This window comes from Polyodon spathula, chromosome 17 (assembly GCF_017654505.1).
Source record: "Polyodon spathula isolate WHYD16114869_AA chromosome 17, ASM1765450v1, whole genome shotgun sequence".
In the NCBI taxonomy this organism is placed as follows: Eukaryota; Metazoa; Chordata; class Actinopteri; order Acipenseriformes; family Polyodontidae; genus Polyodon; species Polyodon spathula.
Genome location: NC_054550.1, coordinates 33,389,723 through 33,408,133, shown reverse-complemented (window position 1 = coordinate 33,408,133; position 18,411 = coordinate 33,389,723). Strand labels below are relative to the sequence as shown.

At 37.8% G+C, this 18,411-nt stretch overlaps 1 protein-coding gene across 3 annotated transcripts; it reads right to left on the bottom strand.

The window, feature by feature from the left end:
• Nucleotides 1-796: 796 nt before the first annotated feature.
• Nucleotides 797-14,101, bottom strand: LOC121329531 (pecanex-like protein 4). 3 transcript variants are annotated; one of them, XM_041275136.1, is made up of 11 exons: nt 14,006-14,101; nt 12,607-13,356; nt 10,207-10,386; nt 9,309-9,826; nt 8,736-8,836; nt 8,334-8,456; nt 7,349-7,712; nt 4,070-4,173; nt 2,849-3,897; nt 2,232-2,418; nt 797-1,769 (listed from the first exon to the last, which is right to left on the bottom strand). In XM_041275136.1, exons 2-11 carry the CDS (start codon nt 13,293-13,295, stop codon nt 1,518-1,520), a joined length of 3,567 nt encoding a protein of 1,188 aa, XP_041131070.1. In that variant the 5' UTR covers nt 13,296-13,356; nt 14,006-14,101; the 3' UTR covers nt 797-1,517. The 3 variants fall into 3 exon arrangements, with proteins under 3 accessions (XP_041131070.1, XP_041131071.1, XP_041131073.1); XM_041275137.1 differs by having other exon boundaries at nt 12,757-13,356; XM_041275139.1 differs by lacking the exon at nt 8,334-8,456 and having other exon boundaries at nt 12,757-13,356.
• Between the last annotated feature and the right edge of the window lie 4,310 nt (nt 14,102-18,411).

Sequence of the window (18,411 nt, the reverse complement as noted above, 5' to 3'; positions counted from 1 at the left end):
TTTGAATGCATTTTTCAACACTTTTGGTTATTGAAGCCACGTGAAATATTATTTTTGCTGAAACACATTCATTTTATATATTACACATGTAATCACCAAACTTGCAGTTACGTGGAGTTAGTTGATTTCTTGACTGGTTTCTTTTACAAATCCACTGTTTGCTGCTGTCTGACAAATATACAGTTTTCAGTTAAACCATAAGATGACAGACGACACAGAAATGGTTTTAAACAAGTGAGGGCTAAGAAGCTCAACAGACACACTTTACAGCAACTACCATTAACTGACTGATTTATTTATTTATGTATTTATTTTTAAACATGTACCTTTTGATCAACAAACAGTACAGCAATTAAATGTATAAGTGAAAACTTAAGCGTTGATAACCCTGTAGTAAAAGACAGACCTAAATCACAAAGGCCTGTAATCAGATGCATATATTTAAGGCCATATTCACAAAGTACTGACCCCAGTGCTAACTTTGCATGTGTTTTTTTGTTTTGTTTTGTTTTGTTTTTTATTATTTTGTAAAGAAAAACAAACTGCTAATTTTATAGCAGGTGCTCCTCAACTTACCTTCACAGTTATTGTAACGTCGGTTTCATCAGTTATTCATCAGTTATATATTTTTTTTTTTTAAACTTGGCACCGGAGTTGTGAATATTCTACCTGAATTTAAAATAATTTCAACTTGTGACAGAAAATAGTTACAGTACAACTGTCCTGTAAAATTAACTGTCCATAAATTATTATATATATATATATATATATATATATATATATATAGATATATATATATATACAGTATATGAATTGGAAAACTCTGGAATTACTGGCTGTTAAACATGACTTGACCCACTTATGAAGGTGCACAGTAAGCCTGAGCTCCACCTTTAAGAGGTGGGAGTTATTTAAACTATGCTTTTTAACAGTTACAAGCAAATTACATATTTTATATGTTGTTAACAACAGTTGGAACAAGAAAGTTTAGCAAGAGAGGTTGTTTGTAATATTTTACAAGAAGGCCATCAGTTGAGCCCCACCTTTTTTGGTTCAAGTTATGTTTATCAAACCATGTTTCCATCCTATATATTTATATCTTATGAACATTCTAATACCAGCATTTCATGTAAGAATATATTTAAAACACAGAAAACTAACCTATTTCAGTTTTTAAACAAATACAGTACTTGTATTCCTGTTAAATAAGAAACATGCGTTTACCAGGCTGTTAAAAAAAAATTGAGTGTTTTAGCACAATAACATCACACTGTCACATATATGTCATTTTACTTAAAGATAAAATACGGGAGATTCTTGCCTCATACTGGTTAATTTAGTTTGTCTCTTTTCTAAAATGAACACATCTGGGGCTGTATCTCCAAACTGACCAATCCGTCTCAGACTGATATGCATTTAGAAAGACTGGCTGGCATGTTCAATCACAAATTTCACTATACTGTTCTGAAACAGCTGAAAGAACAAAGCCTTATCTTTGTCACATCCTGTGTCACAGGTCAGAACAAGGGCACATGAACAGGTGTCGAGGAATAAATGGGATAGCCCAGTGGAGGGTCTGCTGCCTGCACCGTGAGGTTTCGGAGCAGCACGGGATGCGCTTGGATACTGTAGCGTTCCTCGTCATCATTGGTGGCGTAAAGGAGCTCCCAGGACAGATTAGCCCACTGTCCCCGGATTCCTTCGGAATTTAACTTTCCCACATGGACTAACCATTCCTGTAGAGTGAGCACACGTCCTGTATAGGTGCCCTGTGAAGGAAAATAAATAAGGTCATGACACAAGCCAGAAGGTTTTCTGATAGATCACAGTATCATGGATGAATAATGTATTGGAAACTGATAGGGGTAAATTGTTAATTTATTCATTACATTACATTATGAACAAAAGACCATCATACTGACATTACAAACCTACTGTACACTACCAATGTTTTGCTCCCCTTTACCACAAAACCTAAACAGGTAAGAGAATAACAAGATAACAATGGCAGGACAAAATTAAATCAACATCCAGTTATTTAAATACTGTTGCTGTTTTGACAACTGGGTTACAACATAAAATTAAGTGTTTAAAAAGAACCTGTCATGACACTCTGACAGGTTATAAAATAGCTAGCCTCCTATTTCTTAATGTATTTGCTTTCGCTTGCACACTCTATTTATTCCTCTGCCTTCTTTTCTAATGAGAATAAAGAGACTGCAATTTATTACCATGGTGGGATCGTGGCCCAGTGAGAAAAGATATGGCTTTTTTTGCAGCACAGCCTGTTGCCACCTGGCATCAGACGCCCTCCCAATGTACCAGTCCCTTTCATACTCCTCTAGATAGTTAGCCAGCTCGCTGAAATCCTCCAGCATACCCAGGCTAGCTTTATCAAACATCAATTTGAAGGTGTATCTATAAAAAGAACAACAAGAGAAAATGAACATAAATGCCAAGCAAATATAAATAAATCCCAGTTCAACCCCTTTACAACGCTGTGGTCAGGAGACATGGTTAAGAAACCATGCTGTTTGTGGTCCATTGTTATTCATTTTCGAGAAATCATAAGACACACGTGGGACACATCTACTGGCCATCTTAGTGTTGCTGAAGAGACAATTGTTCCCTCTTCTAGTATAGGCAACAGATTTTAATAAGAAGCATGTTCCACTGGCTTTCTAATGCAGAATGACTTGGTGGGATATCATTGCCTTTATCCCAAAAAGGGGGTATAATCACCTTTGCAGATAGCATTTTTTGTGATTAAAGGAAAAACAAATCTCTCACCCAGTCATTCCACATTGTTGGTTAGATGCAAAACACACTTACTATTTTTCCATCTCACCTGAAGGCTTTTAAAACAAGCTGAAATAGCTCTGGTTTTCCTGTCAGCCAATCCAACCCCACTGTCCATGGAACATCGCCACAGTATACTCTGTAGACATAACTGGGGCTTAAGACAGTAGATTCAGCTCCTAGTGTCACCCCATAGCAAGTCATCACCACATGGGCGTAGAGGTCCATCAAGGCTCCATCATTCAGGACTCCTTCCAGTATATCAGAAGGCCTTTCTTCCATATTGGCAATATCCAGCTGGCTCAGGACAGACTTGTACCAGCCTTCAGGGAAAAGCTTTGTTAACTGTTGCATCCTGGGGCCTGGGAGAACACTTGATCTCCACTCTTGCGGTACATTTAGCTGCTTAGAATGAGAAGAACTGAAGATAACCATCGGCACAGCCTCAGCCTCGCTCAGTCTTTCTAATTCCCTTCCCTTGTCTATTGCTGGGAGTCCAAATCCAAGTGCCTGCCATGCTTTGTCTGTTGACGTCACGCTGAAAGACTCGCAGAAAGGGCTCTGCATTTCAACAGAGCCTGGAAGAGTTGCCGACGCCTGTTTTGGGGCTGGATTATGTATACCTGTTTTTTTCTTGGTTGGCTCAGGGCCAAACAAATCGTCATCATCTGACCAATCATCAAAGGTCTCTGAATTTAAACTTGGAGTTTTCCTTATGAAGCTTTTTATTGTGGGAACGTTGACCACCACAAACTGTTCTGCTACATCCTGGGCTGGTTTTGCCCCTCCCGTGTCCTCTGGTACAGTTCCTTCAAGTGTTTTGCTTTTTTTAGAGCAATACTGCAGGAGCACCCAAAACAAAATTTTAACGAAATCATCCTTCATTTGTTTCAAGTTGTCGTGGGAGTCAATGATGCCAGTCAATACATTCCTAGCATCTGAATAGAGGCACACAGGCAGAGCAGCGCAGGGGGTTAATATGTTGCTAAAATGGTGGTTCACGGTCGATTTCTCCTCCTGCTCAAAGGCCATTTCAAACAGCTCGTCCACTTTCCGAGCTTCAGCAGTGTGACAAGAGGTCTCTTGTAGCTCTAACCCCTGGAAAACACAGAGAGAAACAGGTAACAGAGGAGGCATGTGCAGGCTGGCATAGCACCCGAGGAAGTTACCATAAAAATGCAAGCAGTCTGTATGGCTGACACATTTTATGATCCTACAATAGGTAACATGGAGATATGGAATGTCATGAAAAATATAGAAAAAACAGTACCTTAATATTAAGAGAACAGTAGCTAAAACCTCTCTCCAGAACCATGACCCACATGACTCGGTCCTGAAACCGGCAAAGGAAGTGAGTCCCAGGAGACGGGACACCTGAAGAGATCAAGAAAGCAGACATGTAGTAGGAATGGCAGAAAGATAAAAGCAGCTTCACCCCAACATAACCTCCACAGTGCAACAAAGAACAGCACTTTAACAGCAATGTGTAAAAGCAAAAGCCGTTTTTACAGAGATCGTCAAAAAGGTGTCACTACCAGTTACTACCTTGAGACATTAGAAGTCATTGATGTGGCTTATGAAAAAGCTACATAAAACACACAGACAGTAGCTAACACTTTTCGGTTTTTATTTTCCAAATCTCTACCTCCCTGTAAATGTTAATTAGTCATTGATAACACCGATAATAGTTCCAGCTGCCTAAGTGGATACGTATCTGCATTTTTCTGAGATGGCATCAAGAGGCTGCAATGGTGGCATTCCTGATGGGTCTCCAAGGTGGTTTTACCAAGTTTCCCTGCTATCTTTGCCTTTGGGACAGCAGAGACACCAAGGCGCACTACCACAGGCGGGACTGGCCACAGCAGACACAGCTGGTTGAGACTCTGGTGAACAACTACGGCACAATGGGCTGTAGGATGTCCCTCAAAGTCCATATCCTTGATGCTCATCTTGATAAACTCAAGGAGAACATGGGAGCATACTCGGAGGAGCAAGGCGAGTGCTTCCACCAGGATATACTGGACTTTGAACGCCGCTACCAAGGATAGTATAACGAGAACATGATGGGAGACTACATTTGGGGGCTGATTCGTGAAAGTGATTTATAGTATAATCGTAAATCTCAAAAAACTACTCGCTTCTAAATCTTTTGTAGTCATTTTTGTATTACTTTAGTATAAATACATGTTAATTTGGACTCGTGTTGTTTTTTTCTGACTTTGTGAACAAAAAGACACAAATTCGCCCGTTTTCTCATTGGAAATAGGTAAATTTCAAAATATCACCGTCCTGGTCATAAAAGCAAAGTTTGTGGGGAATAATAGTCATTTTCTGTACTTTTGAGGCATAAGCAATTAGGAAATAACACTTACTACCCAGGAACAAAAATTGTGTTACATAGTGTAATCTGTCTCTACTTCCTAACAAAAAGAGAAAACTACTAAATTAACAGACTGGGTATAAGATTTTTCTTTTTTTTTCTTTGCTGCAAATCAAGGAGATTTTAAATAGTGTACACTATGTACTCCGTATTTCATGCTGAAAAGAAAATCCGTCAGGACAACTCTGTTAAACGAGTGAAAATAACAAAAGCACAAGGATAAACTAGACGACTGCAAGAATGAAATGCAATTAGGATCAGCGATGAGCAATTAAGAGTAATTTGAAGTTAATTTGAAGCTAATTAAAGTGATCTGAAGGTAAAAACAAGTGACACTGTTTTATAATTAACAACTTTTTCTAAGTTTAATCAGGAAACAGAATCGGCACAAAATAAGTTTAAAGGTGATCAAAAATAAAACCCTATATACATACTATGCTGACATATTTTGAAAGCAATAACTAATTGAAATATTGATACTGGGATGTAATGTTCACATCCGCCACACAAAAATCCTTCAGACAGAGAGAGCAAGAGAAAACAACATGGTCTATCTGTCATCGTTTGCATCTGTAACATTGTTGTCTTCAGTAACTACATGAATCATTTGATAGAAAAAAATGATGGTGACAGAAAGAACTAAAGCTTTGTAAACTGTGTATGGTGTAATTCTTTATAGCTAGACTATAGTGTTTTTATTGCCCAAGGAAAATGTCAGATATCATAAGAGTGTCTCACAGAAACTACAATGCTAGATGATGTAAAGTGACACTTCATGCATTCCGTTGGTGTTCAAAGCTCAATGACGCTAGAATGTCACAAAAAAGGGGCATTAAATAATAAGATTTTTCACATTTGTGCTGTCAATTATGTAATGAAAAACCCTTAATCTATCTCACCAAATTTTAACTGAATGAATTACAAGCATCTAGGTTAGCCAATATTACTTGTAGTCTTGTGATTTTTTTAAAATTATTATTATGATTATTTTTTAAAACATCCAAATGATCCCCAATGACTTGTTATACACGGATTTCCTCTGTTAGACTGTTTCAGTGCTGCAGGGCGTCAGACATCCTTTTCTCCTGTCTGGTTGACTTTGCTAGATTAGACAGGGTAACAGAACAGCAATTCTTCCCATTGTAGCATGATGGGGTGAGCTGAACCCCAAGCAGCATAGATCACACAGTGCAAACAAACAGGTACTGGGCGATAAAAACAAAACAAACCTATTTTTAAAGAGTAACTACTGTGCCTTTTCTGTTTCTGTATCTTTACTTTTATGACATTTGAAATCATTCCAAGTGGTAGTTTATAAAAGTAAAAGTCTGCACCATCTATTCTAGCTCTTACTTATATAAAAACACTTTGGCTGACCCAACCTGGGTAACAGAACTAAACAGAAGAGCAGCACCTGAACTCAGGTTTAAAAAAAAAAATTAAAAAATCAAAAAGTTAAAAATAACACAACATTCGAGTAATTGCAATACAAACCACCTATAATGACTGCAAACATCATAAACACTGCAAGTGGACAGTGAAAAAAATGGGATTCAGTGTCATTTGAAAATACTTTAAAAGAAAGTATTTTACAGGGAAAAAAACTAAAAACAATTTTGGTACAGGGTGACAGTTTGTTTTACAGTATAAAGAAATAATAGTGCAAATATGCGCAAGAATCCACTGAAGTTATTAACAAACACATATACTGCACAAGGACATCTATTATTAAAAAAAAAAAAAAAAAAGAATATCCAAGCGAATACGCACGTGCGGACCCAACAAGCGAATGGTCCAGCCGGATAATAGCAAGTATCAGTAGGTCAGGAGTTCATTTTGCAGTCATGCTTGTCTGGCTAAGGACTGAAGATCAGTCGTCACTGCAGTGATTTTCACCTGGGGCAAACCCAGAAGAATATTTCTGCCAGTAGAGCAAGCAGTTCCCAAGCAGTAATATCGAACAGAAACATAGCACAGCGGCACGTGAGAAACTCTACCTGTTATTGATTTAGCTAATGAAGGCTGGGCCACACGTTGAATTATGAAAGCTGATTATTCATTTTAGGGTTTATTTAACCAATCCAAAAACAGCTTGGATGACTGATCTACTGATCTGTCTCTGCTTCTGACAAGAAAATTGCTCGTAAATCACTTGTACGGTATCCTTACCCAAACTTCCAGTGGCAAACGCAGTTCGGAAAGCCTCTGTCAGGCTCCACAACATCTGCTGGTAATACACCGAATCAGGGCACATGCAGGCGGCTGCCCCCACGGTGCCTGGCCAGCTCCTGACCGGTCTGGGGAAACCCACTAAGAAGACCGGCAGGGTGAAAAGAGGGAACAGTGGAGCGGAAAACACGGCCGACAGGGCGATGACAGCCAGCAGCATGGGGAAGAGCACTGCATTGATCGTGATATGTGTGGCGGTGGACTTCCGTCGCTGTTTCTTCTCTGTCCAGGATGATATGAGGACAGTCAAGGCAAACTTGAGCTTGGAAAAAAACTGAATAAGGCGATCCCAAATAATGCTAACCTGTAAAAAAATAAATAAATAATCTAATTAAAATAATAAGCAAATATGGCATTACTGCAATCCCTTAAACCAGGACACCCATAGAGAAAAACAGAAAACAAACCCAAACTAAATAATATGTATTTGTAACAATAAATAAATAAATAAATAAATAAATAAATATGTATATATATATATATATATATATATATATATATATATATATATATATATATATATATATATATATATATATATATATATATATACGGGAAATCGTAAGTTGTTAAACCATTTACAAGACCTACAAATTATGACAAAGGTTAAGCAGAAGCTTTTTTGGTGAGGCTAGTACTTGAGGCACTAAATAGGCCAGAATGAGAATCTAAAATTTAAACAGAAGCGTCAATGAAATTAACCTAGTCACAAAACCACCGCCTAATTCTTCACAATTGCCACCGGCATGGAGACTAAACTTCTCTCAGCTCCTAAGAGGTCCATCTCTCCAGGACAGGCATACTTGCTTGAAGGTGCAACTGCTTGAGCTATCTCTGTGGATGACTTTCCAGTGACGTCAATCCAGTACTTTTCTTGGGCACCAATATGTATCGTGAATTATATTTAAACTTTTTTTTTTTTTACCAATAGTAGTTGGATTCCAGTTCCCAAGCTGTTCCACCATACTAGATTACTCTTTAAAGCTGCCAGACGCACAATAGCAATCACCACCATCTCCAACAAAGCATGCTCTGTGTTCTGCCACAACTGTCAAACAAAAAAACAAGTTACAGCATCTTTTTTAAACCAGCACATGTAATCCTGCTTTACTAAACATTTACATCCAAGTGAGACAAGTCATATGGAAAACATAACAGCAGGACTGCAAATAAAAGCTTACTGCCAACAAACTACACATAAACAAACAACCGACACGGACTCTCAATGTAATTGGAATGATATATTTGGTCAGATACATACATGGTCAAATAGTATACAGAATATTTTTTTTGTTTTGTTTTGTTTTTAATCAATGAGACAACTTACTGTTCTGAAAGCTCTAGTGAATCCAACGCAAAGGGTAGCTGTGTGAAGGCTCTGTAGTGAGATATCCATTGCAAGGAATCCAATCATAGCAAAAGGAGACACTGAAAGGATAAAAACCATAAGAAAACCATGCAAATGTAATTCGAGAGAAAGCAGCTTTAAATGACATGAACACTTCATTTTTTTATTTTATTTTTGCTTACCTTTTTAAGATTTTTACATTTGTTCTAGGTCCAAGTGTCATTTCTCAAATAATGACTTCTGTTTATATTTTTCTAAACTCTGGGCGAGGTCCGTCTATCTGTTTCCAGTTTTATTTATGCACTGTACACTACACTATAGCTAAGGCGTATGTGCTAATTTATGGGGGGTGGAGTTATTTGCAAGATAAGTGCATGTGTATGTATGCAGGACTATTGTAGAAAAAAACTTAGAAAGAAAAAAGTGAAATAAAAAAGATACTTGCTCTAATTAAATTCTTCAAGACATCCCCATAGTTTTTTGTAAGCAAAAAATTCTGTTTTTAAGGTTTTAAACTAAATACAAATACCCCATCAAATCTCATGATCTTACCTAGATTGATTAGAAGTCTTCTCACAATCCCAGCCTTCATAAGCCCACTTTGCTTTTGTTTAAAAACTTTCAAATTTCTTATCTGTTGAGGGTAGAAAGGGTTTCGAAAGACCCCATAGAAGACATATGCACCTTGAATTTCTCGTAAAATCCATGAAACAACGAGGAGTGATATGAGGATATAGCTGACGATGGCTTGTGGGCTGGTTGCAGATGTTTCTGAAATTGTTCCAAAGTGATGCAGGAGACCAGCTTCTGCAAGAGCTGCCATAAGGATAGTCAGGTAAATGAAGAACTCCTTCCAACCCAGCCTCCAGCCCAGACTACAGGGCATGTCTCTGAGGTCAGCCTGTGCATCTGGGCTTCTGCAGCAGGACTGGAACATGAGCTCCACCTGGCTGAAGTCAAGGCTCAGAATGAACCCCATTCCAGTTGTGAAAAGAATGACCCCAAGAGAGCTGGGAATGAAATAGGTCCCTATAGCCACTCCGACAGAAACAAGAAACATCACCACCAACCTGAAAACAAAAGAAAATCATAACTTACTCTACTAGATGTTTACTTCTGATCTTTTTTTACATTTTTTTTTTAAAATGGATTTTATAATCGTTTTTGAGCCAATCTGAACAGTCCAATTGAAAAAAGTCACCTTTCCACTGCTACCCACTTCTGGTGATCTAACCCCAGCTGATTTTGCTCCCCAAATTCAAAGGCCAATATGGGACCTTATCAATATATTTCATACTTCACTAATCAAATCACACAAAAGAATCAGTATGTCAGTTTGAAGATAGCAAACAATTGGCATACTGTTTGTAAGATACCTAATGGTAATGCAATATACTTTGTATCACCTGCACAACAGCATAATATAATGCAACATATCATCTTTCACTACCTGATGTTTGTGGCCATTGCTGAACCTCCAAGTCCAAATACTAAGGTCTGTTCCATGCCCCAGAGGAACACTGCATCAACTGGAGAGAGGATGCCAAGGGCCCAGAGAAGTGGAAGAAACAAAAAGATGATGTGCAAAGCCTGGTTTGCTTGTTGTAGGTCTGGGATTGTGGCATTAAATCTAAAACAAAACAGAAATGTATAAATCTGAATGTGCAGAAGTAAACATCAAGGAGTACTGTTATTTAAATATACTACTGGTAACACATTTCTATTTTTCTTCTTTATATGTGATTGTGATATTGTTTATACAGTTGTATTGTACAGTAATATAATTGTACAGTTGGCATATTTAACAGGGCTTTACGTTTAGATTTTTTAACTACTGGCCCTTCGGGCCACTGAGCTAGTGTTTTTACTGGCCCCGATGCAATTCTAATTCTAATTCTATATTTTTTCATGATGGTTTTTATTAGTATGTTTCTAACCGTGTATGGTAACCAAAAGGAAGTGGCTAAACGAAGCCTTTCAATATATGTTACTTCAGCCATTTAACGTGTATATAGCAAGTGCTATAAGAAGTACTAAAATTAGAAAGGTAATTTAACGTTATGATAAATATAAAAACATACCAAATGTTAATCACAATAACTATACGAAAAGGCAAGACACTTGGAGTTGGAAAATAGTTTTTTTTTTTTTTTAACTCTGGACTGCTGTTCAATGTAAAACATCTACTGTTGACTTTCTGTGAATGGATAGAGAAACAGCAACATTTGCACTGAAAAGTACAACCACGTATCCTTGTTTTGAATTATGTACAGGTTATTGAATAAACAAAGGAACTTGACAGATTCATCTGATGTCAGTACTTGATGGCTAGTTACAATTAGTAATGTTAAACTACTGTAATGTTGGAATGTATTTTCTATTTGGCCAGGTTACAACATTTACACCAAGATTATTTTATCAATATTATTTGTTAGAATTAAACACATGTAGAATATTTAGGTTGCTATATGATAGGTGTTACTTTATTCTGAATACACTACTGCAAAACGTATTTGGTGGTTTGCGCAATATTATGCTACTGGAAGAGATACGCGCTGTGACGTTGCTGCTGCTCATTGAGTTCTGTATTTTAATTCAGTAAACAAAAGAAAAAACTTGTGCCTAAGGAAACAGGGCACAGAGGGAAGAACTTTCGTCTTGGACATTGTTGGAAAACTCTGTGAACCCGGCTAAACTTTACCGGCTTACACTGTTCTGCTGTCTGCTTGTGCACAAGCATTTGCCTTTTACTCTTCGTATCGTACGGAACCAGAGTTCAGGTAATCAAATACACAAAAAGATTGCACCCTGTGTATTCAAATAGGAAACGATTCGAAATTCCCATCCCCAATCCTAATTATAAACAATATTAAAATAATATCCATAATACAAAATAATAGCAATCCCACACAGAGCGTTGTCGCTCGTGTAGCCTCTCAGGTCAGCGCCAATCTTGCTGAGTCACCAGCGAGTCCTGGAAAGATTGCGAATAACATTTTTGACCAGAACGCATCGGATCCCAGATAAGTTTGACAATTCGACCCTGTATCTGGGTATCCATCGGGACATCTTACTGTGAGACTGGATATGATGTAAACGAAATGTTGAATTCACAACAAATAAAGCTGCTGTTTTATCTGCAAATCTGGGAAACTGACGCCAAACAAGGCAAAACGTTACTTTTTTCTGTCATAATGAAGCCTCCACTCTAAATGTTCGCTTTATTTTTTTTTATAATTACATTCTTTATGATTTACTGATTTCAGCTCTTTCCTTTTGGCATATTGGTTGCTTAGTTGTTGAAAACACGATTTGTGAAAGATTTGCCGCAAGAACCAGTACCAACACAGCACTTTGGTACGTAATCTCAGAATCTGACTGTACCACAAATATGACGCGCAGCTGGAAAGTTAGGATTAGTTCGTTGTTATGTTTTTAAAAAAATATAGTTTGTAAATTAATTTTCAGCTTTTTGACACACTGGCCCATTTTCCTGGATTCATAAAACGGAAGACGTGTGCACTTATACACACACACACACTAGTTAAATGCAACCAGCCCAGTCGGGCCTGTGGTGCTTCATAACTACCGGCCAAACTGCGCTCTCTACGAGCCACTATTGCCAATGGTCACTTCTCTGGTAGAGGAATTTTATGGGCATGGTAAATTATCTTAAAGGGAGTAAAGCAGATTGACAAAGAAAATAACGGCCATTTCAACTGTAGCAGCCGATGCAATCTTTGTAGATAAATAAAGGCAGTGTATCAAGCACAAGCCTATAAACACATATAAACAAAACCCTTTGAACATGGGCTAGGGTTCACCTTTCCTAACCCTGCTTTGACTGTACCTGTGTGCGAGATCCACTGCAATGAAGGCAAATATATATAAAGGTCTAGTGAGTGGAGTTATCTCATAAGTGTCTTGTGCTTGGAATGTAGCAGTCTCTGTAGCTGTATTGATAATTAATGAATATTCACCAATGCACAGGGTCACCCACCCAAACACAAAGATCATGACAGCAGCCCCTGTGTTGTTGTACAAAGAACTCAATCTATTGAGTAATAAATACCATGTCCCCAACCCACACAGTGCCCCAGCAAGAACTGTGTGAAATATTGTGTTGACAATAAACTTCTTTCCGGGAATAATAAATTTGATTGTCTCGGAGCCAGCACAGCTGGCAAATTCAAATTCCTCTTCATCTGTGAGGATATTTTGAGACTGGAGTCTTTCTACGGTAACAGTTCTTCGTCTGGCACACAAGTTAATGATCTGGACGACTGAAGCAGCTATCACCATTAGTCCTCCAGAAAGCACAGCTGCGTAGTAATCCTCCAAGAGACGCAGCTGGTACAAAAGCGTCCCTACCCCTCCAAAAACCCATGGTGTCAGAAACAAGATGATCTGATTTACATAGATGTAAGGTGGAGCACAGTATCCTAGTTTGAACTGAGGTCCTCCCAGCACAGTCTGTGGAAAACGCTTCCAAAAGAATTCCTGCTTGTATTCATTGAGCAATGGGACATCTGGACCCATTCTGAATATAGCCTTGTGCTTTTCCAGGTCATCCTCACCACCTGATACAGTGTAGCATTATCTGGAAATGTAATTTTAAAAAAAAATAAAAATGAAAAAGAGAATATTAAGTCAACTGGGATAAAAGTGGGTGTTTGTTTGATATCCAGCTTCAAAGAGAGATTTATTCAAATTTAATAACTAGTAGTAATAAACCATATATTCAAAATAACCCAACCAAAATTTAAAATGTGTATTTACACTTGTGGCTTGAAATACCTAATTTTTAAAACTACACTGCCAAGTACATTTGCAACACTTTCCACTCAGTACTGTATTAAGCAGTTAAACAAAATACATTATATTATCAAACAATCTATCAGATGTACAAAGTTACTTAAGTCATAATTAAAATCACGTAAAAATGATTACGAATGTTTAACAAAATATGTTATTGTACTTATTGATTTAATCAAAGCACAATGTTATTTAATACCAAGTCAAACAACAGTTACCTTTTCTAACTTACATATTACAACAGAAACTACCTTCATTAAAAGCTGACTGTATGCGTTGTTAATACATCTCGAATCTATTTGGTTAAGCAGTCAGCTGTTTTACTGACTCTGCTTTACCTGTAGAATTCTAATATCATTCAACCGGCTACGCTACGCCGGGCCACGCTTTGAGTATTGTTGTAAATACTAGGATACACCAATGCGGTCACTTACAAATGCATATGCTTTACTCCACAACGTAAATCACAGAATTCACTCCCGAAATATGTTGAATGTCACCACAGATGTAACATATCCGAATGGTTTACTCAAAATTAAACTGTGCTCACTCACCCTTGACGCCCGTCCGTTTCTATGGACGAATGTAAACATAACACTTACACTGAAACACAACAAGCTACACCGTGTACCAATACCAGCTGCCAGGCAATACATCCTAACAAACCTTGGGAAAACAATCGAAGGGGAGTCATTGCTGCTTCCAAAATACATCATTGTTGCATTAATTCGAAAAATATACTTACAAATAATAATAATATTTAGGGTTTTCTTCTTTTTTTTTTTTTACAATTCCTACTAGCCACATGTAGCTTATGTGAAACTGGGGGTCTGTTCGTGTCTAGGCAACGCAAAATGTTTAAAGGCGAAGCGATGGAAAAAACAGGAAACCGCCTAACTAACGGTATTTTTCCCTCCAAATCGTGCTTAATGAAAACCACATGTGTTCATACGGTGTGGTATTATTATTCCTACACCGCCCCCCATTGGCATTTTCTTTGAACGGATACTTACAAGTGCTTTCAGCTTGCTCTCTAGCAGTAATATGGGTACTAAGTTTGAAATAACTGAGGGTTTAGTATACTTTGTATTTTTCTGCTCTAATCTCAAAAACCTGAATTGTTGTTTGCTGCTTTGGAGCTCGTGACAGACGCAGCGCGCTGTTACCTGTCAACAGATGGACATATTCACACACATACGCACGAACGTGACCTTTCACTCAAGAACGTAATGCTGAACGTTTGTGTCCTGACAAGCACTCTCGTCACGTGATTTGGGCTATTACTGCTAACATCTCCAGTCCGTCAGTGTCTCTCACTTTTGCGCCAAAGGGAACATTTATGCTCTATATAGTACAGCTAATTTTTTTTTTTTTTTTTTTTTTTTTTTTTTTTTTTAATACAACGTTGTGTTTGCCCTGTTAACAAAATCGTTTTGTCAAGGATTGTTGAAAAACAAAAAACATTTTCATTTTTCATTTTTTCAAACAAGCTTGCACATTATTACCTGTTTTACGGAGGATTTATTGGTTTCTCCTCATTTTGCAATCCAAGAGAATGCTTATAAAAACTGGCCTTAACAACAACAGAAAAAAAAAACTTCAAAAAGTCCTTTCATTCTTTGTGGATAAGGTCCCTTGTGGGACAAAGAGAAGAATTTCACTTTTCTTTTTTAGATCCTATTATATAATTAAGTACTAAACACAATGCACACAGTCTTCTGTACATACAAGGTGTGTTCTAGACAAACATGACCTTGAGGGAAAGCTGGACACGCTAGGGTAGAGTGCACATAAAACTAGTGTAATTCCTCAAAGCCCCAAGTTACAGAAGCCTGAAGCATGGCTGTGATTGGATGCCCTGAAGCCAGGCCATTACACAGGCACTCACATCATCACCTGCCCTGAACTTGTTACCAACAAGGTCTGCACCAATGAGAAACAGAGATAACGCTGGGAAACAACAATCCATGTGTTTTACTTGAGCAGACCTCATACAATAGAATAGATTTTAATTTTGAGAGCCCAAGCAGCTTCAGGTCGTGAGCAGAAAAGTGTCTCTTAATCACCTTTGCCTTATTCAGCACTCTCATTAAGACTGCCTGGAGTGACAAACCTGGACTGACAAACTCTTCAGCTAATGTAACTGGAGAGCTTGAAGGAGATTTTTAGCATGCCGATTTTCTTTCAAACTCATCAGCGGACCATGCATAATTAATCATTAGCCTGGAGTAGAGTTTAAGCAATGTGTTTTGATTGAGGACAAGGCAAGGCTTCCAAACGGCTTTAGCTACGGGAGCCTTGTTTAAATGACGCAGGATTGTGAATGCGAGTGCAATTACCCTGTAACGTGTCAGTAAACGAGCCACTTGCACTGATTGCTGTGTGCAGTTTTCCAATTTTCAAATTCAGCTTCAAGGGCAAGGAGCTGCCCAGACTGCCTATCTTTAATCAAGAAAGGCAGACTGCCCATTTATTTGTCACCAGAATGGCAAATGCCACCTTTTATCTAAAAACTCCTGCAAATGTTATTGACATTAAGAGGTGCCCAGTGCTTTCCACTAGAGGGGATCTCAACAATGCACATTGGGCCAAGGTCTTTACATATAAAATGCAATTTACTCTGTTGATGTGAAACTAAAATAAACTACGTTTTTTACAGCTCAGAAGTTTCATTTGGAGGAGGGCAATCACCATTAGTGCATTTTTTTGCAATTTGGAGTAAATGGTTTTGAGAAACCAGTCTAATGTTTTTTTTGTTGTTGTTGTTGTTTTTTTTAAACATACAGTAAATCTAAAACTTTGTGAATAGGACTAGTCAGGTCAACAAACATTTAGTCTGATTCCTTCAATGCCATCTGTACATAGCAGCATGTAAACAATCAAGACAGAGAACAGCGGTAGCTGATCTGAGGGCAGTCTTAAATAGTTATGTCACCATGAAATAATTATGAGCATTCCTGAAACAGAGAAAAACAGTATGGTTTCATTCAGTTTCCCCAGAAATCATGTATGCCTATGAATTTATCTGTGAGAAGGCAGGGTTGTCATGACAATTAAAACTGTCACAACAAAGACAAAACAATGATTTAATACTAACATGATCTCTCTTAAACTAAGAGCAAATGTGAAACAATGCTTATTCGAGTTTGAATACATTTTGGAGCTCAAAGTACAAATAATGTGAGCTTATTATTTCTGTGCCTCTGTATGTGCACAGACCAGTGAGCCATGTTTCCCATGTTAGTATTCTGCATTTGTTCTGCTCTGTGTTTGATTGTAATATACACATTTATAATGAGAAAAACTGGCAGCTTTTGTAAAATGATATTGCAATGTACATATACAAATGGCAAGAGCCAAATTTTTACTTCTGGGGTTGAGTAGAGCATGCTATGTAACATTTATATGTGAAAAAGTGTGAATCATACTTAAATAGTTATTCAAAAAGTTGCTGCATAGCACACTTAACTGAGCCTTACAACAACCAAGAATTGATTTTTTTTTTTTTTTTTTTTTTTTTTTATAGCCAGCCGCATATGCAAAATCATTATTCATTGATTGCACTCTTCTTCCTTGTCATAATTGCAAGGAAAAATCAAATCACCAAGATGAAGAAAAAAAATACCCACACTTATCCATTTCTAATATTTAGAGCACAGCAACTTAGACTCTGATGTGACTTTAACATCCAGGCATATTCATTATAGAGCCAACATCCTCGACAGTTACTGAGTTGCATATTTCATCCAATGACTGTGCCAAAATAATGCCCCTTACTAAATGCAAACTCTGCTCCCTGTAAAGAAGTTACCATTCCTGCACACTGACTGTCACTGCTACCAGGGCCATGTACTGTTTGATTGCAATGTTTGTTAGGCTGCCAAGCCCTTGTCAGCCATTACTGTGACTCAGAAAGCCAGTATAGGTTAAGCCCCATATTATAATAATTCCTTGGACTGCATGTGATTGATCTTATACTGGTTAGTCATTGACTTTTCCATAGCATGACCAGATTAGCCATGAACACTTCTGAGGTCCACATCACCTGACATGGAGGATAACATTGCACACGGTGGATCCAAACACCCCTCTAAAGATCGTTTACTTAAAGGGTAAGATGCTTCAAATGATATTTCCGTTTGATTTTCCCCTTACTATTTGATGGTGTTTGCAGTCATGTCAAGTGTTTCTGGGTTCTGTTGCTCCAATACTGAGTTCTTATCATTTTTCTCTAAATCTGCCTTTACCTGGCTTTGAGCTGTTTTTAGCTTATTTGGAGAATCCTAAGTGCCAGGAAGGAAAAGCCTTCCTCATTCTGTTCATCCCCTGCCACATTTATATATATATAGACAGAGTAGTAGGTGGAACTGGCAGAGTTGAAAGGAAACCCTTAATTTGAATGGAATGAGGACAGCTGTTCAGTCCAGGCATTTAGGATTCTCCAGACAAGCTCAAAGCAAATTCAAAGCCAAGTAAAAGCAGATATAGAGACTCATGATATTGCAGTTATTAATCAATTAGAAACACTATAGCATAGTAAAATTATTGTAAAAAAAAACTCATTCAAATGGCATTTGAAGCTACTTACTCTTTAACAATATGCATGCTGAACAGATCCACTAAGATCCAACATCTATTTTACAGGGAAGTCAGCCCCCCATTTACTGGGCAAGGGAACTGAAGACTTTCTTTGAGAATTAGCCATGTTTGGGATTTAACACCAACGTACCTCTTCATAATGAACCCTGGCCATCTCCATTTTTTCAGTACCAAGGAAACCTTGCTGATTCAGAGAGGCATCCTGGTGCTGATCAGGAGTTGAAGTTGCCTGCAGAAACGC